Source organism: Odocoileus virginianus, chromosome 24, assembly GCF_023699985.2.
Source record: "Odocoileus virginianus isolate 20LAN1187 ecotype Illinois chromosome 24, Ovbor_1.2, whole genome shotgun sequence".
In the NCBI taxonomy this organism is placed as follows: domain Eukaryota; kingdom Metazoa; phylum Chordata; class Mammalia; order Artiodactyla; family Cervidae; genus Odocoileus; species Odocoileus virginianus.
Genome location: NC_069697.1, coordinates 52,876,625 through 52,895,911, shown reverse-complemented (window position 1 = coordinate 52,895,911; position 19,287 = coordinate 52,876,625). Strand labels below are relative to the sequence as shown.

At 56.0% G+C, this 19,287-nt stretch overlaps 3 protein-coding genes across 3 annotated transcripts; 2 read left to right on the top strand and 1 right to left on the bottom strand.

Moving 5' to 3' along the window:
* The first annotated feature begins 3,121 nt into the window (after nucleotides 1-3,121).
* BLOC1S1 (biogenesis of lysosomal organelles complex 1 subunit 1) lies at nucleotides 3,122-6,809 on the top strand. The gene is made up of 4 exons (XM_020908494.2): nucleotides 3,122-3,342; nucleotides 4,063-4,135; nucleotides 6,202-6,334; nucleotides 6,606-6,809. The coding sequence occupies exons 1-4, from the start codon at nucleotides 3,282-3,284 to the stop codon at nucleotides 6,714-6,716; spliced, it is 378 nt and encodes a 125-aa protein (XP_020764153.1). The 5' UTR covers nucleotides 3,122-3,281; the 3' UTR covers nucleotides 6,717-6,809.
* Nucleotides 6,810-6,910: 101 nt separating this feature from the next.
* RDH5 (retinol dehydrogenase 5) lies at nucleotides 6,911-11,374 on the top strand. The gene is made up of 5 exons (XM_020908495.2): nucleotides 6,911-7,669; nucleotides 8,242-8,569; nucleotides 8,728-8,986; nucleotides 10,594-10,757; nucleotides 11,021-11,374. The coding sequence occupies exons 2-5, from the start codon at nucleotides 8,260-8,262 to the stop codon at nucleotides 11,242-11,244; spliced, it is 957 nt and encodes a 318-aa protein (XP_020764154.1). The 5' UTR covers nucleotides 6,911-7,669; nucleotides 8,242-8,259; the 3' UTR covers nucleotides 11,245-11,374.
* A 1,428-nt stretch (nucleotides 11,375-12,802) lies between these two features.
* Nucleotides 12,803-16,075, bottom strand: CD63 (CD63 molecule). The gene is made up of 8 exons (XM_070454839.1): nucleotides 15,969-16,075; nucleotides 15,298-15,374; nucleotides 14,136-14,324; nucleotides 13,896-13,970; nucleotides 13,698-13,793; nucleotides 13,456-13,593; nucleotides 13,125-13,208; nucleotides 12,803-12,964 (listed from the first exon to the last, which is right to left on the bottom strand). Exons 2-8 carry the CDS (start codon nucleotides 15,361-15,363, stop codon nucleotides 12,899-12,901), a joined length of 714 nt encoding a protein of 237 aa, XP_070310940.1. The 5' UTR covers nucleotides 15,364-15,374; nucleotides 15,969-16,075; the 3' UTR covers nucleotides 12,803-12,898.
* Nucleotides 16,076-19,287: the final 3,212 nt, after the last annotated feature.

Genomic DNA, 19,287 nt, shown 5'->3' with positions numbered 1-19,287 from the left:
CCCAACCAGGGATCGAACCCAGGGACCCCTGCATTGGGAGCGTGGAGTCTTAGCCACTGGACCACCAGGGCAGTCCCCATGCCTAACACTTTTTGTTCCGTTTTTATTTTGGCACTTAATGTTCTGCTTTCTGCTGCCACTCAACCATTTCACTCACTAATCCTTTGACAGCTGGGCAGCCCCCTGGGATTTAAGATGCTGTTCTGCAAAGAGCTGAATGAACTGATCAGTAATCTTCACCTCTGACTCAGAAATTCAAGAATGTCCTATTCTAAATCAATCAGCACGTTTCGATGCTGTTCTCTTGAAACATCCCACCCTCGCCTTCTCCCAGAGTCCACAAGTCTGTTCTATACATCTGAGTCTCTTTTTCTGTTTTGCATATAGGGTTATCATTACCATCTTTCTAAATTCCATATATATGTGTTAGTATACTGTAATGGTCTTTATCTTTCTGGCTTACTTCGCTCTGTATAATGGGCTCCAGTTTCATCCATCTCACTAGAACTGAGTCAAATGAATTATTTTTAATGGCTCAGTAATATTCCATGGTGTATATGTACCACAGCTTCCTCATCCATTCGTCTGCTGATGGTTGCTTCCATGTCCTGGCTATTATAAACAGTGCTGCGATGAACATTGGGGTGCACGTGTCTCTTTCAGATCTGGTTTCCTTGGTGTGTATGCCCAGCAGTGGGATTGCTGGGTCATATGGCAGATCTATTTCCAGCTTTTTAAGAAATCTCCACACTGTTTTCCATTGGCTGTACTAATTTGCATTCCCACCAACAGTGTAAGAGGGTTCCCTTTTCTCCACACCCTCTCCAGCATTTATTGCTTGTAGACTTTTGGATAGCAGCCTTCCTGACTGGCGTGTAATGGTACCTCATTGTGGTTTTGATTTGCATTTCTCTGATAATGAGTGATGTTGAGCATCTTTTCATGTGTTTTTTTGCCATCTGTATGTCTTCCTTGGAGAAATGTCTGTTTAGTTCTTTGGCCCATTTTTTGATTGGGTCATTTATTTTTCTGGAGTTGAGCTGGAGGAGTTGCTTGTATATTTTTGAGATTAATCCTTTGTCTGTTGCTTCGTTTGCTATTATTTTCTCCCAATCTGAGGGCTGTCTTTTCACCTTGCTTATAGTTTCCTTTGTTGTGCAAAAGCTTTTAAGTTTCACTAGGTCCCATTTGTTTATTTTTGCTTTTGTTTCTAAAATTCTGGGATGTGGGTCATAGAGGATCCTGCTGTGATTTATGTCGGAGAGTGTTTTGCCTATGTTTTCCTCTAGGAGTTTTATAGTTTCTGGTCTCACGTTTAGATCTTTAATCCATTTTGAGTTTATTTTTGTGTATGGTGTTAGAAAGTGTTCTAGTTTCATTCTTTTACAGGTGGTTGACCAGTTTTCCCAGCACCACTTGTTAAAGAGGTTATCTTTTTTCCACTGTATATCCTTGCCTCCTTTGTCAAAGATAAGGTGACCATAGGTTCGTGGATTTATCTCTGGGCTTTCTATTCTGTTCCATTGATCTATATTTCTGTCTTTGTGCCAGTACCATACTGTCTTGATGACTGTGGCTTTGTAGTATAGTCTGAAGTCAGGCAGATTGATTCCTCCAGTTCCATTCTTCTTTCTCAGGATTACTTTGGCTATTCGAGGTTTTTTGTATTTCCATACAAATTGTGAAATTATTTGTTCTAGTATATTATCTAGGGTGAAACAGATCACCAGCCCAGGTTGGGTGCATGAGACAAGTGCTCGGGCCCAGTGCACTGGGAAGACCCAGAGGGATCGGGTGGAGAGGGAGGTGGGAGGGGGGACTGGGATGGGGAATACATGTAAATCCATGGCTAATTCATTTCAATGTATGACAAAAACCACTGCAATGATGTAAAGTAATTAGCCTCCAACTAATAAAAATAAATGGAAAAATTAAAAAAAAAAAGAAAAGTAATTGATCTAATAGCCACATGTAAACACAGAAGCAATTTCAGGGTCAGGATCCTGAGAAAATCAAGGTAAATGTATGTTTTACAAACCTTGTTCAAATACGCCTGGGAACAATAATGGATAATCTGGATTTTAATACAGAAATTATTCTGATTAATAAATAAATAAATAAATAAATAAATCAGCATCCATTTCTCCTCCCCCTGCAAGTACATATAATGAAGTCAGTTTTCAACCATGTAACTGAAGTGAGAGAATACCAAAGTTTTGCAAACAGCTTTAGATGGTTTAGTGCAGTGGTTCCCAACCCTGGGGGCACCCTACAATCACCTGAACCACTTTTTAAAAAATACTTGTACCAGGCCTCCATGCTCAGAGATTGATCACGAACCAAGGCATATTTTTTTAAAAACTTCCCCAACTGAGTCTAATGTTTAGCTAAGGCTGAGAACCACAGATTTAATCCAATCTTCTAATTTTACTAAGGAGAAAACCAACATCCAGAATGGATACGCAACTTGCCCAACGCCACCCAGCATGTCGGTGCACGGCACACCAAGAAAGAATGCTGTAACAGCAAGCACATGTTGGTGATGTTTATAATTTTTCCTTGTTGGGGTTAATCCCAGAAACACTTCTTTAGTTCAGAGAGGTGTTATATAATTTACCTTCTACTTTGGCAGCAGCACTTGTTCTGCTGGTAAGACTGAAATAAATGGGTTCGCATTCCCTAACCACAAAAGGACAGAGATGGAAAGGCACATTCACCACACATAGCCAGCCAAATTAGCAAAGCTCCCTAGGAGGCCGCTGGAAATGCCTAAAATGCTGAGGGACTCTGGCGGGGTGGCGAGAAGAGAGAGGACAGCATTCCCCCTCTAGAGGGAGGAGCTGAGGACTCACTGAGAACCGGCCAGAGCTGCCAGGAGGAAAAGGCCAGAGAAGGAAAAGAATTTCAATGAGCCCTGGGAACCTCTGCTCCCGCAACAACCGAACCACGATAGACAGCCTGGCAACAACAACCCTCCCAGGATCCTGGGATTCAGAGGAGATTAAAAACTGTTCTGCAATCTGAGTACTAAAGAAAACGTCTTCCCACACTGACCAAAGTGAGTTCCCAATAAAGACAAGAGCTCACCTGCCCTGACTATCACCTCCCTTCCCAGCCAAGATCCTGACCAGCGGCCACCCCAGGTCTCAAGAGGAGGGCGGTTCCGGGCATCACGTGACATTGCGGCCACGTGACCCCGGCCCCGCGGGAGTCAAGCGGTGAGTCCAGTTCCGCGAGTCCGAGGCGGGCCGGGCACGCCCTGCCCCCAGCGCGCCGCGACCATGCTGTCCCGCCTGCTGAGAGAACACCAGGCCAAGCAGAGTGAACGCAAAGAGCTGCAGGGTGAGCCGCATGCCCAGCCCGCCGTTTTCTCTCCCTCCGGGGCCTCGCCTCAGCCCGGAGCCTGGATCTCGAGTAACGGCCCGGATCCGGGGAAGGGCGCGGGTTGGGGGGAGGAAATGACAGGAGCTTTGGTGGGGGGCAGTTCCGTCCCCTGCCGATGGCCCCGGTCCCTTCAGCAGCATTAGCGTCCCCCTAGGCAACGCCCCCAGCGCCCTGGCCGCAGTGTCCCAGCCCCGCCCCCTGCCCACGGAACGCTGCGCCGATTGGTCCAGGGAGCCGCTCGTCCCGGAAGTGGGACGGAAACCTCCCGAAGAGAGGGAGGGTGTTGAGGACCCGACAGGACTGGGATTCCCGGAGGCCTGAAACTGCCGAAATGGGGATGGGGCCGTTGTGTCCTGAATCGAGGCTGGGAACCCCCGACTTACCAATCTTTAGGCCAGACCAGTGGGGGAAATGTGCCCGAGAGTCTGGAGTCGTGGTCGCTGCCAAGGACTCGGCGTCCCTGGGCGAATCGCTTCCCTTCTCAGGCCACCAGTTTCCTCACCTCGAAAGTGAGAGGGCTTGCTTTATGTTTTGCAAGGCCCTGTTAGCTCTGGCACTCTGGAATGACTTCAGGTGTTCCCATAGCTAGCAGAATAGTAATGAATGGGTGGGGAACCTTAAGCTTCACTCCTCAAAAAACCAAGTCTCCTGTCTAATCCCTTTCCCCCCTCCACCCAGAGAAGAGAAGGCGGGAGGCCATCACTGCAGCGACCTGCCTGACAGAAGCTTTGGTCGATCACCTCAATGTGGGGTATGAGCCTCTTCCCATCAACAGGAACACCCCTCCACCCAAGTTTAGGCACTGGCCTAGCCCTCAGGCTGCTCCTGAGGGGATGAGCTGTTCCCCTCATTCCCCTACCCTCCCCCACCCAGCTTAACTTCTATGGAGAGAGTCTTGAGTCAGCTCTGACCCCTAACATTGGGCAGGGGGAGCAGCTGTGGCCGGTGGAGAAGCAGCAGGATTTCCCCTTCCCAACAATAACCTCCCTGGCGCTCACGACTTGATGCCATCTGGCCGTGTCCCTTCACCCCTCCAAGTCCAGCTGTCACTTCCAGTCGGAGGGAGAGCACCGTCCTTCCCCACAGCTTCCCACCCTCTCCTTCTGCACGCCCCACCCTCTGGCAAGTCTGGAGAGCAACTGGCAGGAAAGAGATGACACAGCTGGTGAGGGTGAGGGCAGAACCTGTGCCAGGAGCCACCGCAGAGCCAGGCTGACAGTTCGCCATCCTTCCGGGTCTCCAGAGACCACCCCTTGCTCCCATCCTAAGTAAGGATGCCAGTAATGACCAGATACATGGGAAGGAGTAGTGAACATTGTCTCTTGATCCTAAGTGACCCAGAAAAGTGCAGAGATGGTGATTTGATAGCCAGGCCATCTGTTGGGAGAAAGGAGGCAGTGTGATGCCTTCTACCCAGGGCAACTGGCATAGCTTGGTGGTGAATTCAGAGACTGAGTCACCCAAGTGAGCCAGGCAGGGATGATCATCTTCATTGCTCATCTCGGGCAGATTAGGGGAAGAGAAGGCTGTGGTTGGGACCTCGGATCCCCCCTCTAGTTCTACCCCTCCACTCAGAGTGAATGAGAGAAAGCAGAAGCTCAGTGGGAAACATGGGGATTTCAGGAGCTCCCAGGGGAAACTGAAAGCATTGGGAGCCCCCTGAGATTACTGTTTCAGCTCCTGTAACACCCCACTCTGTGACCCAGCTGTCTCCCAAAAATAAGGGGCAGGGCCGGCGCCTCCTAGGCTCTGCTGTGGGGTTGGCCCGGGCTTCTCCCGCTTCACTTGCTTTGCTCGGGGCCACCCTACGTCCAGCTTAGAGGGCAGCTAAGCCAAAGCCAGATTAGAAAGCCTTTTGTGTTGCCGCCCACAGCTCCTCTCATTCCCGGGAGAGGAAAACAAAGGCTCAGTCTCAGCGCCTGTCAGGTGTCCTTCCCACTCTCTGGAACCCACCCCGCCCCCCACAACCCCCTTGCTCCCCTCCAGCCCCCACAGATTCCAGTGGGTGGGGGTACCGGATGTGGAGTCTCCCAGCTGACCTAGAGCTTTGGGGTGGAGAATGAAAGATTCAGCAACCAATTAGGGAGAACAATTGTTGCACAATTATTGCGAGAATGGGGGTGAGTGGGCAGAGGACTGGGGATACCAGCCTCGTGGCAGTAATGGAACTGCAGCGAACCGTGATTGAGGAGAAAAGAAAGACTGTTGCCTAGAGCAGAAGGAAGACAGAGAGAGCGCGTGTGTGTGTTCGTTCATCTGTGTGGGCGAAAGGAGGACTGGGAGAGAGACAGAGCCAGGAAGCAGCCCTAGGGATGTCTTCTCTTGACCCTAAGTTCCTGGGGAGGGGGTTGCTCTCCCATCCCACCCTGGGTTCAGGGAGGGGCCCGATTTCCCTTCCCAACTTCTTGCACTGATCCCTGGCCTCCCAATCATTGCCAGATGTGTCCCTGCTGCTGGATTTTCCCAGCCTCCCCACAGCCCCTTCTCCCTCCCAGCTTCTTCCCCAGTGGTACCCCCTCTACCCCGCCAACCACGTGCACCCTCCCTTCTCTCCCCCAGCCTTGGGAGCTCCTTTCGGGGCAGGAAGTGGTCTGTATCTAGTTAGCTCTCCTGGGAATCCTGGGAGTGGAAGGAAGGGACTGGGCTCACTTGCGTGCACTTGTAGTCACTTGCCTTACATCCAGGAATGGCCGAAATCCCAAGGTTCTCTCCAGCCTGACTCCTGAGCAGCCTGCCACTGCAGCCCTGGGATGTTAGTCCTGGAGACCACTCCCCACCAGGTGGGTGAGATGGCCTCCCCCCTCCTCTGACCTCTAGTGTGGCCCAGGCCTACATGAACCAGAGGAAGCTCGACCACGAGGTGAAGACCCTGCAGGTCCAGGCAGCCCAGTTTGCCAAGCAGACAGGCCAGTGGATCGGGATGGTGGAGAACTTCAACCAGGCACTCAAGGTAAGCCACACTGCCTGCCTCACCAGCCTCATCCTGTGACCCTACTGACTGCGCTCTCAGGGGCTCCCCTCTGGCCTGGGGTTAAGAAGGAAGTGGGGATAGTCCCAGAAAGCCCAGAAGTCTATGGCTTCAGTGCCACGGAAGTTAGAGGAAGAGGTAAAAGCAGCTGGCGAGTTCAAGCAAAGCCCTTTCTAGGGGAAGGATGGAATGTGCCCCCATCCAGCCCCTGGAGCCACACCCCACCCACCCTGACTCTTGGGCTCCCTTCCAGGAAATCGGGGATGTGGAGAACTGGGCTCGGAGCATCGAGCTGGACATGCGCACCATTGCCACGGCGCTGGAGTACGTCTACAAAGGGCAGCTGCAGTCGGCCCCCTCCTAGCTCCAGCTGCCCCCGCTTTCCCCGCTCCTCCTACGTGCCCCAGGCGGGCAGGAGGGAGGCTGACCGCCCCTGAATAAAACACAAGCCTCCGTTTCTCTGTGTTTGTCTCAAGGACTACTAGCTTAGTGTGGGCGGCGGGGATGGAAGAGTCAAAGGCTCTTCCTCTTAAGAGACGCTACCGTTTGGGTGTCTCTTTCGGGTAGGGACAGGGACTAGCTTCCTCTAACAGTCTCAAGTCTCTTCTCCTCCTCGGGCCTGGTACCTGTTGCAGGTACCTTCCCGGTAAGCAGACGGTGGGCGTTCCCCACCCCTCCCCAGGGAAGGGCAGTGGGCCCCATCCCAAGCCTCCCAACCCAGGACTTCCGTTTCTGGCAGAGGAGAAATGAGACGGGGAGCAGGCCTGGTCCAGCTCTGGCTCTCTGCCTGTCCGCGTGCTCATGGCCTCTCCCAGCCTGGTGCTAAGCAGTGTCATGAGTCTGGACCAGGTGGGAGATTAACTCTTGGGTGTGGGAGCACTTCAGGGCAGGGAGGGGGCGGACTGACAGGTCCAAGGTTACCAACAGAGGGGGCAGCTGCCATCCTGGACAGATACCCTCGTCTTAAGAATCCGTGACAGCTGCCATCCTGGACAGATACCCTCGTCTTAAGAATCCGTGACAGAGGGAGCCAGGAAGCCCCACTAGAGCGGACCGAGCCCGGGGGGAGCCGGGCGCTGCTGGCTGGTGCCAAGTCCTGGCTTCAGCCCGCAGGCCCGGCTCCCCTGGCTCCTCCTCCCGCACCCCCGCCAGCCCCACGTGCACTTAATACTCCTGGCACCCAGTCCGCCCGCCACGGACTTTGGCCTTAGCTGTAGCTAGTGTGGGAGCCTGGGAAGACCTGGACCACAAGTCTCAATCAAAACCAAAGGAGCAGCTTCAGGTGCTGTAGTAGTTGCCAGCAGCTCTCCCGAGGAGGTAAGCGGGGTACTGGGGGGAGGGGTGGGCAGCGGCTACGAGGAGACTAGTGATACTGATAACTCACAGCCTGAAGCTCCTCACGTGTCCCCTCACACTTGACCCCCTCTGATCCTCCACGGCCCCCAGGTGGGCATGCTGGGTGTTAGCCCTACTTGGTAGATGAGAAAACCAGTCCAGAGCCACAGGGCGGCCCTCAGCCTCACACAGTAAGTTTGGAGCCACCAGGACTAGAGTGCAGGGGCCCCTTACGCGTTTCCAAAACCAGGGCTCAGCTGGCTTAGTAGGAGCTAAGAGGTGACAACAGGCAAGACCCCTCTGCTCCCATGCAGCCGGTCTGCGCACAGGACCCAGCTCGCCTTTCAGTTCAGCTGCCCAGACACAGGGTCTGCCCAGACCTTCATTTCGCTTAGATGAACCACAGTTTGTCTGCAGGTTATCTGCCAAGCAGGTAATTTGTCAATTTGCTCAAACCAGAGACTTCCAGCTAGGCAGCAATCTGAGGGGTCAGGGCCGGCGGGCCAGCATCAACCAGACACGTCCCCCTGCCCCGCCTGGGCTGCCGCCTGCAGGTCACCGGGGCCCCGGCCATGTGGCTGCCTCTGCTGCTGGCGGTCCTGCTCTGGGCCGCGCTGTGGTTGCTCAGGGACCGGCAGTGCCTGCCAGCCAGCGACGCTTTCATCTTCATCACCGGCTGCGACTCGGGCTTCGGGCGGCTCCTTGCTCTGAGGCTGGACCAGAGAGGCTTCCGAGTCCTGGCCAGCTGCCTGACACCCTCGGGGGTGGAGGACCTCCAGCAGGTTGCCTCCTCCCGCCTCCACGCCACCCTACTGGATGTCACAGATCCCCAGAGCGTCCAGCAGGCAGCCAAGTGGGTGGAAACGCACGTTGGGGAAGCAGGTGAGTGTGGCAGGGGCCACGGGGACAGGCCTGAGAGGTGTGCACACACAGGTGCTGTGGGAAGCCAGGACTGTGTGGGGGGTAGCAGGGCTGAGCCTCCCGGGAAGGAGGGGCCATGGGAATGCCTGCCCGACCCCACGCCTCCCACGCCCCCACAGGGCTTTTTGGTCTGGTGAATAACGCTGGTGTGGCTGGCATCATTGGGCCCACCCCGTGGCAGACGCGGGAGGACTTCCAGCGGGTGCTGGCTGTGAACACGCTGGGCCCCATCGGGGTCACCTTCGCCCTGCTGCCACTGCTGCTGCGGGCCCGGGGCCGAGTGGTCAACATCAGCAGCGTCCTGGGCCGCCTAGCCGCCAATGGAGGGGGCTACTGCGTCTCGAAGTTTGGCCTGGAGGCCTTCTCTGACAGCCTGAGGTGAGGGGGCAGGGGCTCTGCTCCAACTCAGGGGGCCTGCTCAGCCAGCAAATCAGCAGCTGCCCACCACATGGCAAGGGAGAGTTCAGGGCTTAAGAGACAACTTAGGGCTCGACTTCCTGGGTTCAGACCCCAGCTTTCACTCCTGTGAGCTGGGTGACCTTAGCCACTCACTGTTTTTCCCCAGTTTGTTCCTCCTGTTAAACCGCGACGAGGCCTGCCTCGTGGGCGAGTAAGATGAGGGCACGTGTGAGGCTCCAGCAGACCCTGGTACATAGAGAATGCCCCCAAGTCCCACTCTCACTAGTGTGTTGTTACTAATGGTGACCAGCACTCACCGTGAGTACCTTTACGTAGCACTTTCTCGTTGAGCTCTCCCTCAAGTCCTGTGAGGCTGTGTCAGCGCCCACAGGGGATGGGCTTCCCTGGTGTCTCAGACAGCTGTGCAGGAGGCCCAGGTTCCGCCCCTGGGTCGGGAAGGTCCCCTGGAGAAGAGAATGTCTACCCACTCCATCATTCTTGCCTGGAGAATTCCATGGACAGAGAAGCCTGGTGGGCCACAGTCTGTGGGGCCGCAAAGAGTCGGACACGTGGAGGAACTAACACACACGCACAAACACCCAAACCCACCCAAGACCACACAACGGTGGGGGCACCGGCACACGTGCCTATAGAGCCTGGTCTCACGTCCTGCTGCCCCTTGTCTTTAAACAGTAACCTCCGAAGTCCCAGGAGCGCACAAAGGAGGCAGGACCTAGGAACAGGGACAGAATTTGGAACAGACCTTTGGTTTCCTCAAGCTGAGCCCGCCTTCTGAAGGAAGCCTTCCTCTGTCACTATCACTCAGCAAATAGCAGCAATATCCATTTTGTCCCTATGCCTGTCATTTAATTTTCCAATCAGCATCCCAGAAATAACTTTCAACTTGGACTTGGGTGATCTGTTCTGGGTACTCCCACTTTCCCCCAGCAAACACCAGTCTAACTTTTCCCCAGCAAAGATCCAGCACTTTGGACCCTGTGTTTTGGGATCTAGGGAATGTGATTCTTCCAGTTCAGGGGTTGGCAGATTGTGCTTCCAGGGCCAGATCTCTAGCCAGCTGCCTGCAAGCTAATAATGGCTTTTGCATTTTTATTTTTTTTGCTTTTGCATTTTTAAATGGTTACACTATAATCGGTAATGTAAGTACCTACATAATATTTAGATCTGCGATGCTGAAAATATTTACTATCTGGCCATTTAAGAAGTTTGCTGGTCCCTGCTCTAGGTGCTAGAAGAGAATACAAAAGGAAGGAAAACCAAAATAAACCTTCTTGGGACTTCCCTGGTCCAGTGGTTACAACTGTCTGCTTTGACTGCAGGGGGCCCGGGTTTGAGCCCTGCTTGGGAAACTAATATCCTGCATGACACAACATGGCCAAAAACAAAACCAAATGAACCTCCGCCTTCCCTCTGGCCCGCTTGCCCCTCATCTCATGGCAGTGGGGATGTCTCTTCCTGTCAGAAATCCTGATCCTTTTCCCATCTCAGCATCCCTACGCGTGTCTCTGAAGGTCCTCTCCCTATAAAGACAAGAACCCAGAAACCTCCCTCTGCCCTCACTCCAGGCGAGACGTGGCTCCTTTCGGGGTGCGGGTCTCTGTCGTGGAACCTGGCTTCTTCCGAACCCCTGTGACAAACCTGGACACTTTGGAGGCCACCCTGCAGGCCTGCTGGGCACGGCTACCTCCAGCCACACAGGCCCTCTACGGGGAGGCCTTCCTCGCCAAATGTGAGTAGCTGGGCCCACAACGGGGCATATGAGGGGAAAAAAGGGTGCCGGAAGGCCAGTCCCGCATCAGCCTGCTGGGAGGAGACATGCGGGGCAGTCAGGGAGGGGGTGAGGGAGAACGGGGTGCCATAGGAGAACACCCCAGCCATAGGCAACCTGCCCATACCCCAAACTGGGGAAGGGACTGAGAACCCCAGGAGACACAGGCTGGGGCGGGCTGGAGCAGGACAGGGACCTGATCACAACCGTCCGCTGGGCTGCAGACCTGAGCGTGCAGCAGCGGATCATGAACATGATTTGTGACCCGGACCTGGCCAAGGTGAGCAGGTGCGTGGAGCATGCCCTAACTGCCCGTCATCCCAGAACCCGCTACAGCCCAGGCTGGGATGCCAAGCTGCTCTGGTTGCCAGCCTCCTACTTGCCAGCCAGCCTGGTGGATGTTGTGCTCACCTGGGTCCTTCCCAAGCCTGCCCAGACAGTCTACTAAATCCAGCAGTCCAGCAAGAGATGGTTGTTCAAGGCAAGGACTCTGATTTATTCTGTCTCCCACCCTGGTACTGCCTGGTGCCTGGCATATAACAGTCACTCAATAAATGTGTATTATTCAAAACAAAAAACACTGTGGGTGGGCAGAAATGAAGGTGCACAGTGGGAGTTCAGTTCAGTTGCTCAGTCGTGTCCGACTCCTTGTGACCCCATGAACCGCAGCACGCCAGGCCTCCCTGTCCATCACAAACTCCCGGAGTCTACCCAAACCCATGTCCATCGAGTCAGTGATGCCATCCAGCCATCTCATCCTCTGTCGTCCCCTTCTCCTCCTGCCCTCAATCTTTCCCAGCATCAGGGTCTTTTCAAATGAGTCAGCTCTTCGCATCAGGTGGCCAAAGTATTGGAGTTTCAGCTTCAGCATCAGTCCTTCCAGTGAACACCCCAGGACTGATCTTTTCGATGGACTGGTTGTATCTCCTTGCAGTCCAAGGGACTCTCAAGAGCCTTCTCCAACACCACAGTTCAAAAGCATCAATTCTTAGGCACTCAGCTTTCTTCATAGTCCAACTCTCACATCCATATGACTACTGGAAAAACCATAGCCTTGACTAGATGGACCTTTGTTGACAGTGATGTCTCTGCTTTTTAATATGCTATCTAGGTTGGTCATAAGTTTCCTTCCAAGGAGTAAGCGTCTTTTAATTTCATGGTTGCACAGTGGGAGGCTGACCGCATTCAGCTCCTGACCTAGGCTGGGGCTTCCCTGGTGGCTCAGTGGTAAAGGATACACCTACCATGCAAGAGACGCAGGAGACACGGGTTCACCAACCACCGCCCCCTAAGCTGACGTCCTCCAGGGCCTCTGGCGCGTTAAGTACCTGCAAAACATCTAGTACCCACAAGGGGGCGCAAGGGGCCAGGCTTGCGTGTTTGAAGCTGCACCTAGAGACGTGCCCAGCAGAGGGCACTGTTGGATGTCGCCTTTCTGCGCGCAGTGAGGCTGAGGTCGCGTGTTCTAGAGCGGGATAGGGGTGTGGGGAGGTGGTGAAGGGGAGTCACGGCCAAGCTGGGTGGTTTCCATTGAAAAACGGGCACCCACCTCTTAAATTCTTCTATTATCTAAGGTAAGTCAAGAAGGACCTAAACTGGCCGCACCGGTATAAAAGTGACTTGTCACCGGCCCGAGAGAAGCCGGGCCCCCTTAAGCGTTAGTCGGGCAGGAGTTGCCGGGACCTCAGAGCTGGGCAGAAGGCCAGCGAGATGTCAGTGGTGGACGCAGGCTGGCCTCCCCCAGGGAGGGCCTTTGGAGGGAACCCCACTGACTTGGGAGATGGTTTCATGAACCCTTCGGCGCTGAGCCCGGCAGCACCGGAGGGCCATGGGCCCCAACCTGCACTGGGTCCCCACAGCCACTGCCAGACCGAAGAGAGCCCCGCCCCCGCCCCCAACAGGCCCCCTTTCCCAGAGGCGGGCTAGAACAGGGTCCCAGGGGGCGGGAACATGGATGAAGAGGGAGAACGGATAAAGTATCACTGTCTAAGACAAACTGAGACTGCTTCTCTTTGGGGTCTGAAAAAATAATCCGTTTAATTGAAAAACCTGGCGTATATTGCCCCACTCCCCCGGATGAGGGGGCTGAGGAGACAGACCCCCTACATCACCTCATAGCCGCTCCGGATGCTCTTCACAAGGCAACATGCTAAGACAATGCCCAGGATCTAGAAGGACAGAGAGACGGGGGTGGAGAGGAGCCGGGGAGGCAAGACAGAGACCCACCTCGAGACCCCAGAGACAAGCAGTGCTCCCCTCCACAGACCCGGCCCCTGCTCAGCACCCTCCTGCCGCCCCGAGTTCCCAGATCCCATGGGTGCCTCTCACCTCCACAAAGGCAATGCCCAGGGCCGCTGCAGCCACCACCAGCACATTCTTCCTCAGCCAGGCCGCAATCTTCTCCACACAGCCCTGGTGGGCGGCAGGCACATAAGACAAGACCCCGTCAGAAATTTCCCACACCCCTCTCCCCTGCCCACCTGGCTCCCCCACCCTCTGTCCCTTTCACCCCATCCTCAGCATTACCAGATTCCCTCCCAATCCCTGACGCCCAGTTTCCCAGAGCCCCAACCTTCTTCACCTCCACCTCAGTCCCTCTCACCTCCTGAAACATTTCCCAGCTTCCCCAAGCCCCCTACTATCTCAGCACCCTTCCTACCTCAACATGGATGTCCCTCACGATGAAATTAACCCCACAGTTATTGGTGACATTGACACAGCAGGAGTCCGGGACTCGATTGGTCATGGTTGGGATCTTCTCCCAGTCTGTGTAGTTAGCAGCCCCGCAGCACTTAAACTGGGGGAGAGCAGAGATGGGGGAGAGGCCGTTAAGTGACCCCATCTTCAACATGAAGGTAAGACTCTCCTTCTCCCACCCCTGCTCCCGGCAACCCCACTCACTTCTTTCTGCATCTCGTCCAGGATCGATGCCGTCTGGTTGTCTTTTGGATAATTCTGCATCTGCTGCCGGAAGTCCTTATTAAATTCTGATCTCACCTGGGAGTAGGGAGGAGCACCGTGGAGGTCAGAACTCAGGGCACCTGGGTCCCAGAGCAGCCAGGCCTCTGAGGCAAGGACTTACCCTCATTCCCTGCTTACCTTGTCTCTAAACACATAGCCAGCAATGGCTGCAGCCACTTCCACTAGCATGATAAGGGACAAGAAGATGGCAAACTGCAGGTGCGAAGGACAGGAGTCAGGTTTGGAGTCTGGGTGGGAGGGCCCTGCCGGTCTCAGGAACATTCACGGTTTCCCTCACCCACCCACCCCCGCAAACCCTGCCCAGAGAAATGCCCTTCCGGCAGCCCCAGGCACCCTCGCTGGCCCACCCCCACTCACCGTGATCATAAGACAGTAGTTCTCCTTGCAGGCTCCACAGCAGCCCACAAAGGCCACCAGGAAGAGGAAGGCACCCACTGCGATAATGACCACGGGCAGCAGGAAACCAGGGGTGGCCCCGTGGGTGATGGTCTGGTTCAGGATGAGGTGGGTCCCGACGCCCACCGCGATCAATCCCACCGCACAGGCCTGTGAGGAGGAGGGCAGGTCAGGACTCAAGACCCACCACCCACCAGCCCCCCACGGTGGAAGGCAGCGGGTGACCCAGGACACAGACGGAAGCCCACTCCAGAGAGACCGATTCTTACACCTCCAGGAAACTCCTGACAGTGGGGGAGGAGGCTGACCCATCCTTGCCCCACTGTGAGGGCTAGGCAAACTGTTCAAGGCTCTCTGAGAAAGCCATCAGGAGGAACCACATCTTCCTTCAAGCAACTCGTCACCAAATGCAAAAAAGAGAAGTTTCCAGTAAGCCTTGATCCCAGGACACACATGCCTCACAGACAGCAGTGCTTCCTTTGAGCCTCTTCCTGTGAGCCTCCAGGGCTCCCAGAATTGCCCTCTCACTATCCTCATCAGCGACCACATCCTCACCCTTTGCGAGGAGGGCGCCACAGTCCTGCTGGGCCTGGGAGAAGGGAGGGGTTAAAGGGGTCAGAGTGGCCGGTCCCTCCCTGGACAAACAGTAGCCTCTCAAGCCAGGAGCCCAGGACTGGAGCCATAGAGATGGGCAGAGCCCTTACCCACCCCGAGCGGCCGGCAGGGGCGAGGAGGAAATGAGTGGGATGAAGGGAGAGAAAGAACAGAGAAGCAGGGAGCGGAGGCACACCCGAGGCGAGGCGCGGGTAGGCGATAGCATCAGAACAGGCGGTTGGCTGGTTGCCCCACTGCCCCATATCACACGAGGCTGGGTCACCAGACAGGAAGGGCCCGGAGGGCTCGCAGAGAGGAGACCGGCCATTGTCGGCCCACACCAGCCTCAGAGGTTCCCGAAAGCTGGAGGAGGGGACGGCCGCGCTGGCTTCGGCTGCTGCCCGGGCTTTTTCCTCCCACATCTGGTCTCCAGCTGCCTTGATCGTTGGCCCCTCAGCCCTCAGCCCTCCGGAGCCAGGTCGCCCCGCACCCTGCCAGCACGCCCCCGCCGGCCCCGCTCCCCACTCACGCAGAAGGCCAGCAGGAGAACGTAGAGCAGGAACTTGACACATTTCATTCCTCCTTCCACCGCCATGGCTATCGGGCCTGGGCCAGAGGGGCGGGCAGGGGGATCAGAGCCGGTCGAGGCGGGATCCCGCTTTCCGAGCGCCCCGCTGGCCCTCGAGACCTCCCCTGCGCGGCCCCCATTCCCGGCCCCTCCCACCCGGAAACCCGCGGTCTGATCCACGTCTTCCAGCCCCTCTGCTACCCGCAGGAGAGGGGTGGGGGCGCCCGCCGCCAGGGCGGACCCCGCCCCGCCGCCTCCCGCGGCCCGGGGCCCGGCCGAGGGCGCCGGCAGCGGCCGGGACCGAACGCCCACCCTCAGCCCGGCAGACCCCAGGTGTTAAACACCCCCCTCCACGCAACCAGGCACGGAAAACTCTCCTCAGCCCCAGCCCGACCCGCGGGCCCTTTCCCCTGGGTTCTGATCACCGACGAGCACAGATGCGGCCGGCGCCCCCGCACCCCAGCGCGTCCCGGGCCTCCGGAACTTCACCGAGTTGCAAAGTTGCGAGGGCCTCGGGAGCGGCGGAGAGCGCGGCGGGTCTCCGGAGGCCTGGGGCGAGCCTCCGAGGTGGGGGCGACCGCTGACCCCCCTCCCCACGCCCCGCCGCAGCCTCGCGGGCCCCGCGGCCTCACCTGGGCTCCCGGAGGCCGAGTGCTGCTCTCCCGCCGCCGCTCAGGGGCTCTCTGGCGGCGCCCCCCGGCTCCGGCCCCGCCCGGCGCGCCGCCCCGCCCCGCCTCCAGCCACAGCCCCCTCCCCCCCGAGTGGCCGCCAGCCTCCCTCATGTGACGCGGGAACAGCTGCGGCCTGACTCACTGGGCTCACAAGGGGAAGGCCAAGCCCCCCGCCCGGTCGAGGCCACGTGGCCCCGCCCGGAAGGCAGCGCCCACCCCCACCACGCGACGGCACCCAGGGCAGGGCCTTGGGGTGCCTGAGGTCCTTCTGGCGCCCCCCGAAAGGGGCCACCGCAGGGTAGGAGCGCGGGACCCGGCGCTGCCCGGATCTCTCTGGCTCAGGGAAAGGGAAGAGACGTGTGAAAGCCAAAGGAGGGAGGAGCCGCCCGGAGTTAATCTCTGAGCGCCGGGTCCGGCTGCAGAGCTGAGGCGAGATGACTAGACGGTCTTCAGAAGACCCCCTCATCCTCCACCCAGAGTCCACCCTCTTCCTCTCGCTCCAACTCCTTTCCAGCCCGCCACCCCTGCCTCAGAGTCAACAGAGGAAGCTGCTGGCTCTCTGGGATCTGGTGGGGCCAGAATAAACTTGAAGAAAGGCACCAGCCTCACAGCTTCCAGCGTTCTAGACTGGGTGTTCCTGTCCCGCTCTGTTAACCCCTCCTCCGTTTTCTGGGGCTCCGGAGTCTTGGGCCTCAAAGCCCTTCCCAACACCGTGTCACCCAGCCAATCAGGACACGTCAGAGTCAGGCTCCTCCCTCTGTGGGAGGGTGGCCCAGGTGGGCTCCCACCCCTCCGGGGTCTCCCCGTTGCGATGGAGGTTTGGGGGCCACCCTCACGCGGGCATGGCACTTATCCCCTGGATTGGCCCATCCCATCCTGGCGGACAGTCCAGAGGGCAAGGCCAAGAGAGGACTGGAAGGTGAGGGGGTGGTCTCAAGCTGCCTCCCTCCCTTTGAGCCATGGTGGTCCCCAGGAGCTCTGTGAACAGTTCAAGAACAACCAGCCGCGACAACCTGTCCACCCCGCCTGGGCCCCAGCCGTAGAGTCTTCTCATCCAGCCTGAAGAAGCATTTCCTGAGCCTCAGTATATGTCAAGGGAAAAAAACTAAGAGCAAAAGGAAGGCAATCTGGGCTGGGCAGAGAACCAGCTTCCAGGATCATAACCTTCCAGTAAGACACACCCAGGCCCTTCTGGACCTTGCATGCATGCGTGCTAAGTTGCTTCAGTCCTGTCCAACCCTATGCAACCCCATGGACTGCAGCCCACCAGGCTCTTCTGTCCATGGCAGTCTCCAAGCAGGAACACTGGAGTGGATCGTCATGTCCTTCTCCACTTCTGGACTTTGTTTCCCAGTTATCACCGCAGGTGGGCTGTGCAGGAGGACCAAGATGCTGAAGAAAGGAGTATTCATCTGTTTCTGCCAGCCATGTGCTGGGCACAGGGCCAGTGAGGCAAGAGAACTGGTGGCCCATCCTGTGCCAGCAGGCAGAAGCAAGCCCGCACTGTGAACAGAGGCAGAAACCCCTGGTGGCAGCTGGGTGAGCTCAGAGGGAGGGACAGGTGGTGCCTCTGCCCCCGAGAAAAACAAAAAAGAGTGAATTTCACAGAGGTGGCGGGTGCTCTCTGAGGTGTGTGTGTTGGTCACTCAGTCGTATCCGGCTCTGTGACCCTATAGACTGTAGCCCACCAGGCTCCTCTGTCCATGGGATTCTCCAGGCAAGAGAATGGAGTGGGTTGCCATGCCTTCCTCCAGGGGATCTTCCGGACCCAGGGATCGAACCTGTGCCGCTTACGTCTCCTGCACCGGCAAACCGAGTTCTTTACCGCTCGTGCCACTTGGGAAGCCCCACTCTCCGAGGGGACTTTAGACAATGAAAGGGCAGTCGCTCAGTTCCAGGGACAAGGAAAGGGTCAAGTGTAAAAAGGATTAGTTTTAAAAGTCCATGGCAGGAACTTTCCTGGTGGTCCAGTGGTTAAGAATCTGCCTTACAAGCAGGAGACACTAGTTCGATCTCTGGTCCAGGAAGCTCCCACATGCCACGGGGCAGCGAAGCCTGTGTACCGTGACTGCCGCAGCCTGCACTCGCTAGAGCCTGTGTTCTGCAACCGGGGAAGCCAGTGCGATGAGACGCCCACACACCACAAGGGGAGAAAGCCCACAGGCAGCAGTGAAGACCCAGCGCAGCCAAAAATAAATCAATTTAAAAAACAAAGCCCTTCCAGTGCCTGGGCACGGGCACTAAAGACCCCGCATGGCATATTGGGGTTGGCTGGCTCAACAGGGCTGGGGAAGGGTCTGGTGACAGATGGTGGGCAGAGAGCTGGTCTGCAGTCACGATTCAGAAACTTTAGCTACGAAAACACCAAGCATGACGCTTGGTCTTTGACTGAATCTTTGCCTGAACAAACCGACTATGAAAGACATTTTAGGAAGAACTTGTTATCCAGTTGCTAAGTCGTGTCTGACTGTTTGCGACCCCATGGACTGCAGTCTGCCAGGCTTCCCTGTCCTTCTCCATCTCCTGGAACTTGCTCAAACTCATGTCCATTGAGTCAATGATCCCATCCAACCATTTCATCCTCTGTCACCCTCTTCTCCTCCTGCCCTCAATCTTTCCCAGCATCAGGGTCTTTTCCAGTGAATCAGCTCTTCTCCACAGGTGGCCAAAGTAGTGGAACAACTAGGCAAGTCTGAATATAATTGAAGATTAGACATGAGAAAATAATGTTATTAAATGATAGTATGATTATATAGGACATTTTCTCTATTTTTTTAAAGACGCATACTAAAATATTTCAGGGTGAAATGTCACATCTGTAATTGACCTTGGAATACTTCACAAAACAATAGATGAAGTGAAAAGAAGACAGTCTGACATGTACACCCACGACTGATTCATGTCAATGTATGGCAAAAACCACTACAATATTGTAAAGTAATTAGCCTCCAATTAAAATAAATAAATTAAAATAAAAAGACAGTCTGGGTGACGTGACTGTTAAGAACCTAGTGGCTGTGTAGGGTGTGTTCTCAAGGCAAAGGGGAGGATGGGAAATTACCAAGAGGGCAAATACCGACCTCCTGCTGAAAGGTGGAGGGATGAACGCTGGCACACCTTGGTCCAAGGCAGAGCTGATGAAGGCCAGAACCAGGGAAAGGAGGGGAAATCCTTGGAAAGGCCTTTCAGAGAGAAAATCAAAGGACGGGGTGACTGCCTAACTGTGGGAGCAGAAGAGGAAGTGGGAAGAATCTGAGATAACTTAGTTTCCAGACTTGGG

What these genes read in the sequence shown, in the direction of transcription:
- CD63 (XM_070454839.1), bottom strand. Translation starts at nt 15,363, where the DNA reads ATGGCGGTGGAAGGAGGAATGAAATGTGTCAAGTTCCTGCTCTACGTT. An exon ending in ACTACTGTCTTATGATCACG is followed by an intron (nt 13,971 to 14,135) that starts GTGAGTGGGGGT and finishes TCGCACCTGCAG; the next exon opens with TTTGCCATCTTCTTGTCCCT. An exon ending in TGGACGAGATGCAGAAAGAA is followed by an intron (nt 13,594 to 13,697) that starts GTGAGTGGGGTT and finishes GCTCTCCCCCAG; the next exon opens with TTTAAGTGCTGCGGGGCTGC.
- BLOC1S1 (XM_020908494.2), top strand. Translation starts at nt 3,282, where the DNA reads ATGCTGTCCCGCCTGCTGAGAGAACACCAGGCCAAGCAGAGTGAACGC. An exon ending in TGAACGCAAAGAGCTGCAGG is followed by an intron (nt 3,343 to 4,062) that starts GTGAGCCGCATG and finishes CCCTCCACCCAG; the next exon opens with AGAAGAGAAGGCGGGAGGCC. An exon ending in ACTTCAACCAGGCACTCAAG is followed by an intron (nt 6,335 to 6,605) that starts GTAAGCCACACT and finishes GCTCCCTTCCAG; the next exon opens with GAAATCGGGGATGTGGAGAA.
- RDH5 (XM_020908495.2), top strand. Translation starts at nt 8,260, where the DNA reads ATGTGGCTGCCTCTGCTGCTGGCGGTCCTGCTCTGGGCCGCGCTGTGG. An exon ending in AACGCACGTTGGGGAAGCAG is followed by an intron (nt 8,570 to 8,727) that starts GTGAGTGTGGCA and finishes ACGCCCCCACAG; the next exon opens with GGCTTTTTGGTCTGGTGAAT. An exon ending in GGAGGCCTTCCTCGCCAAAT is followed by an intron (nt 10,758 to 11,020) that starts GTGAGTAGCTGG and finishes GCTGGGCTGCAG; the next exon opens with ACCTGAGCGTGCAGCAGCGG.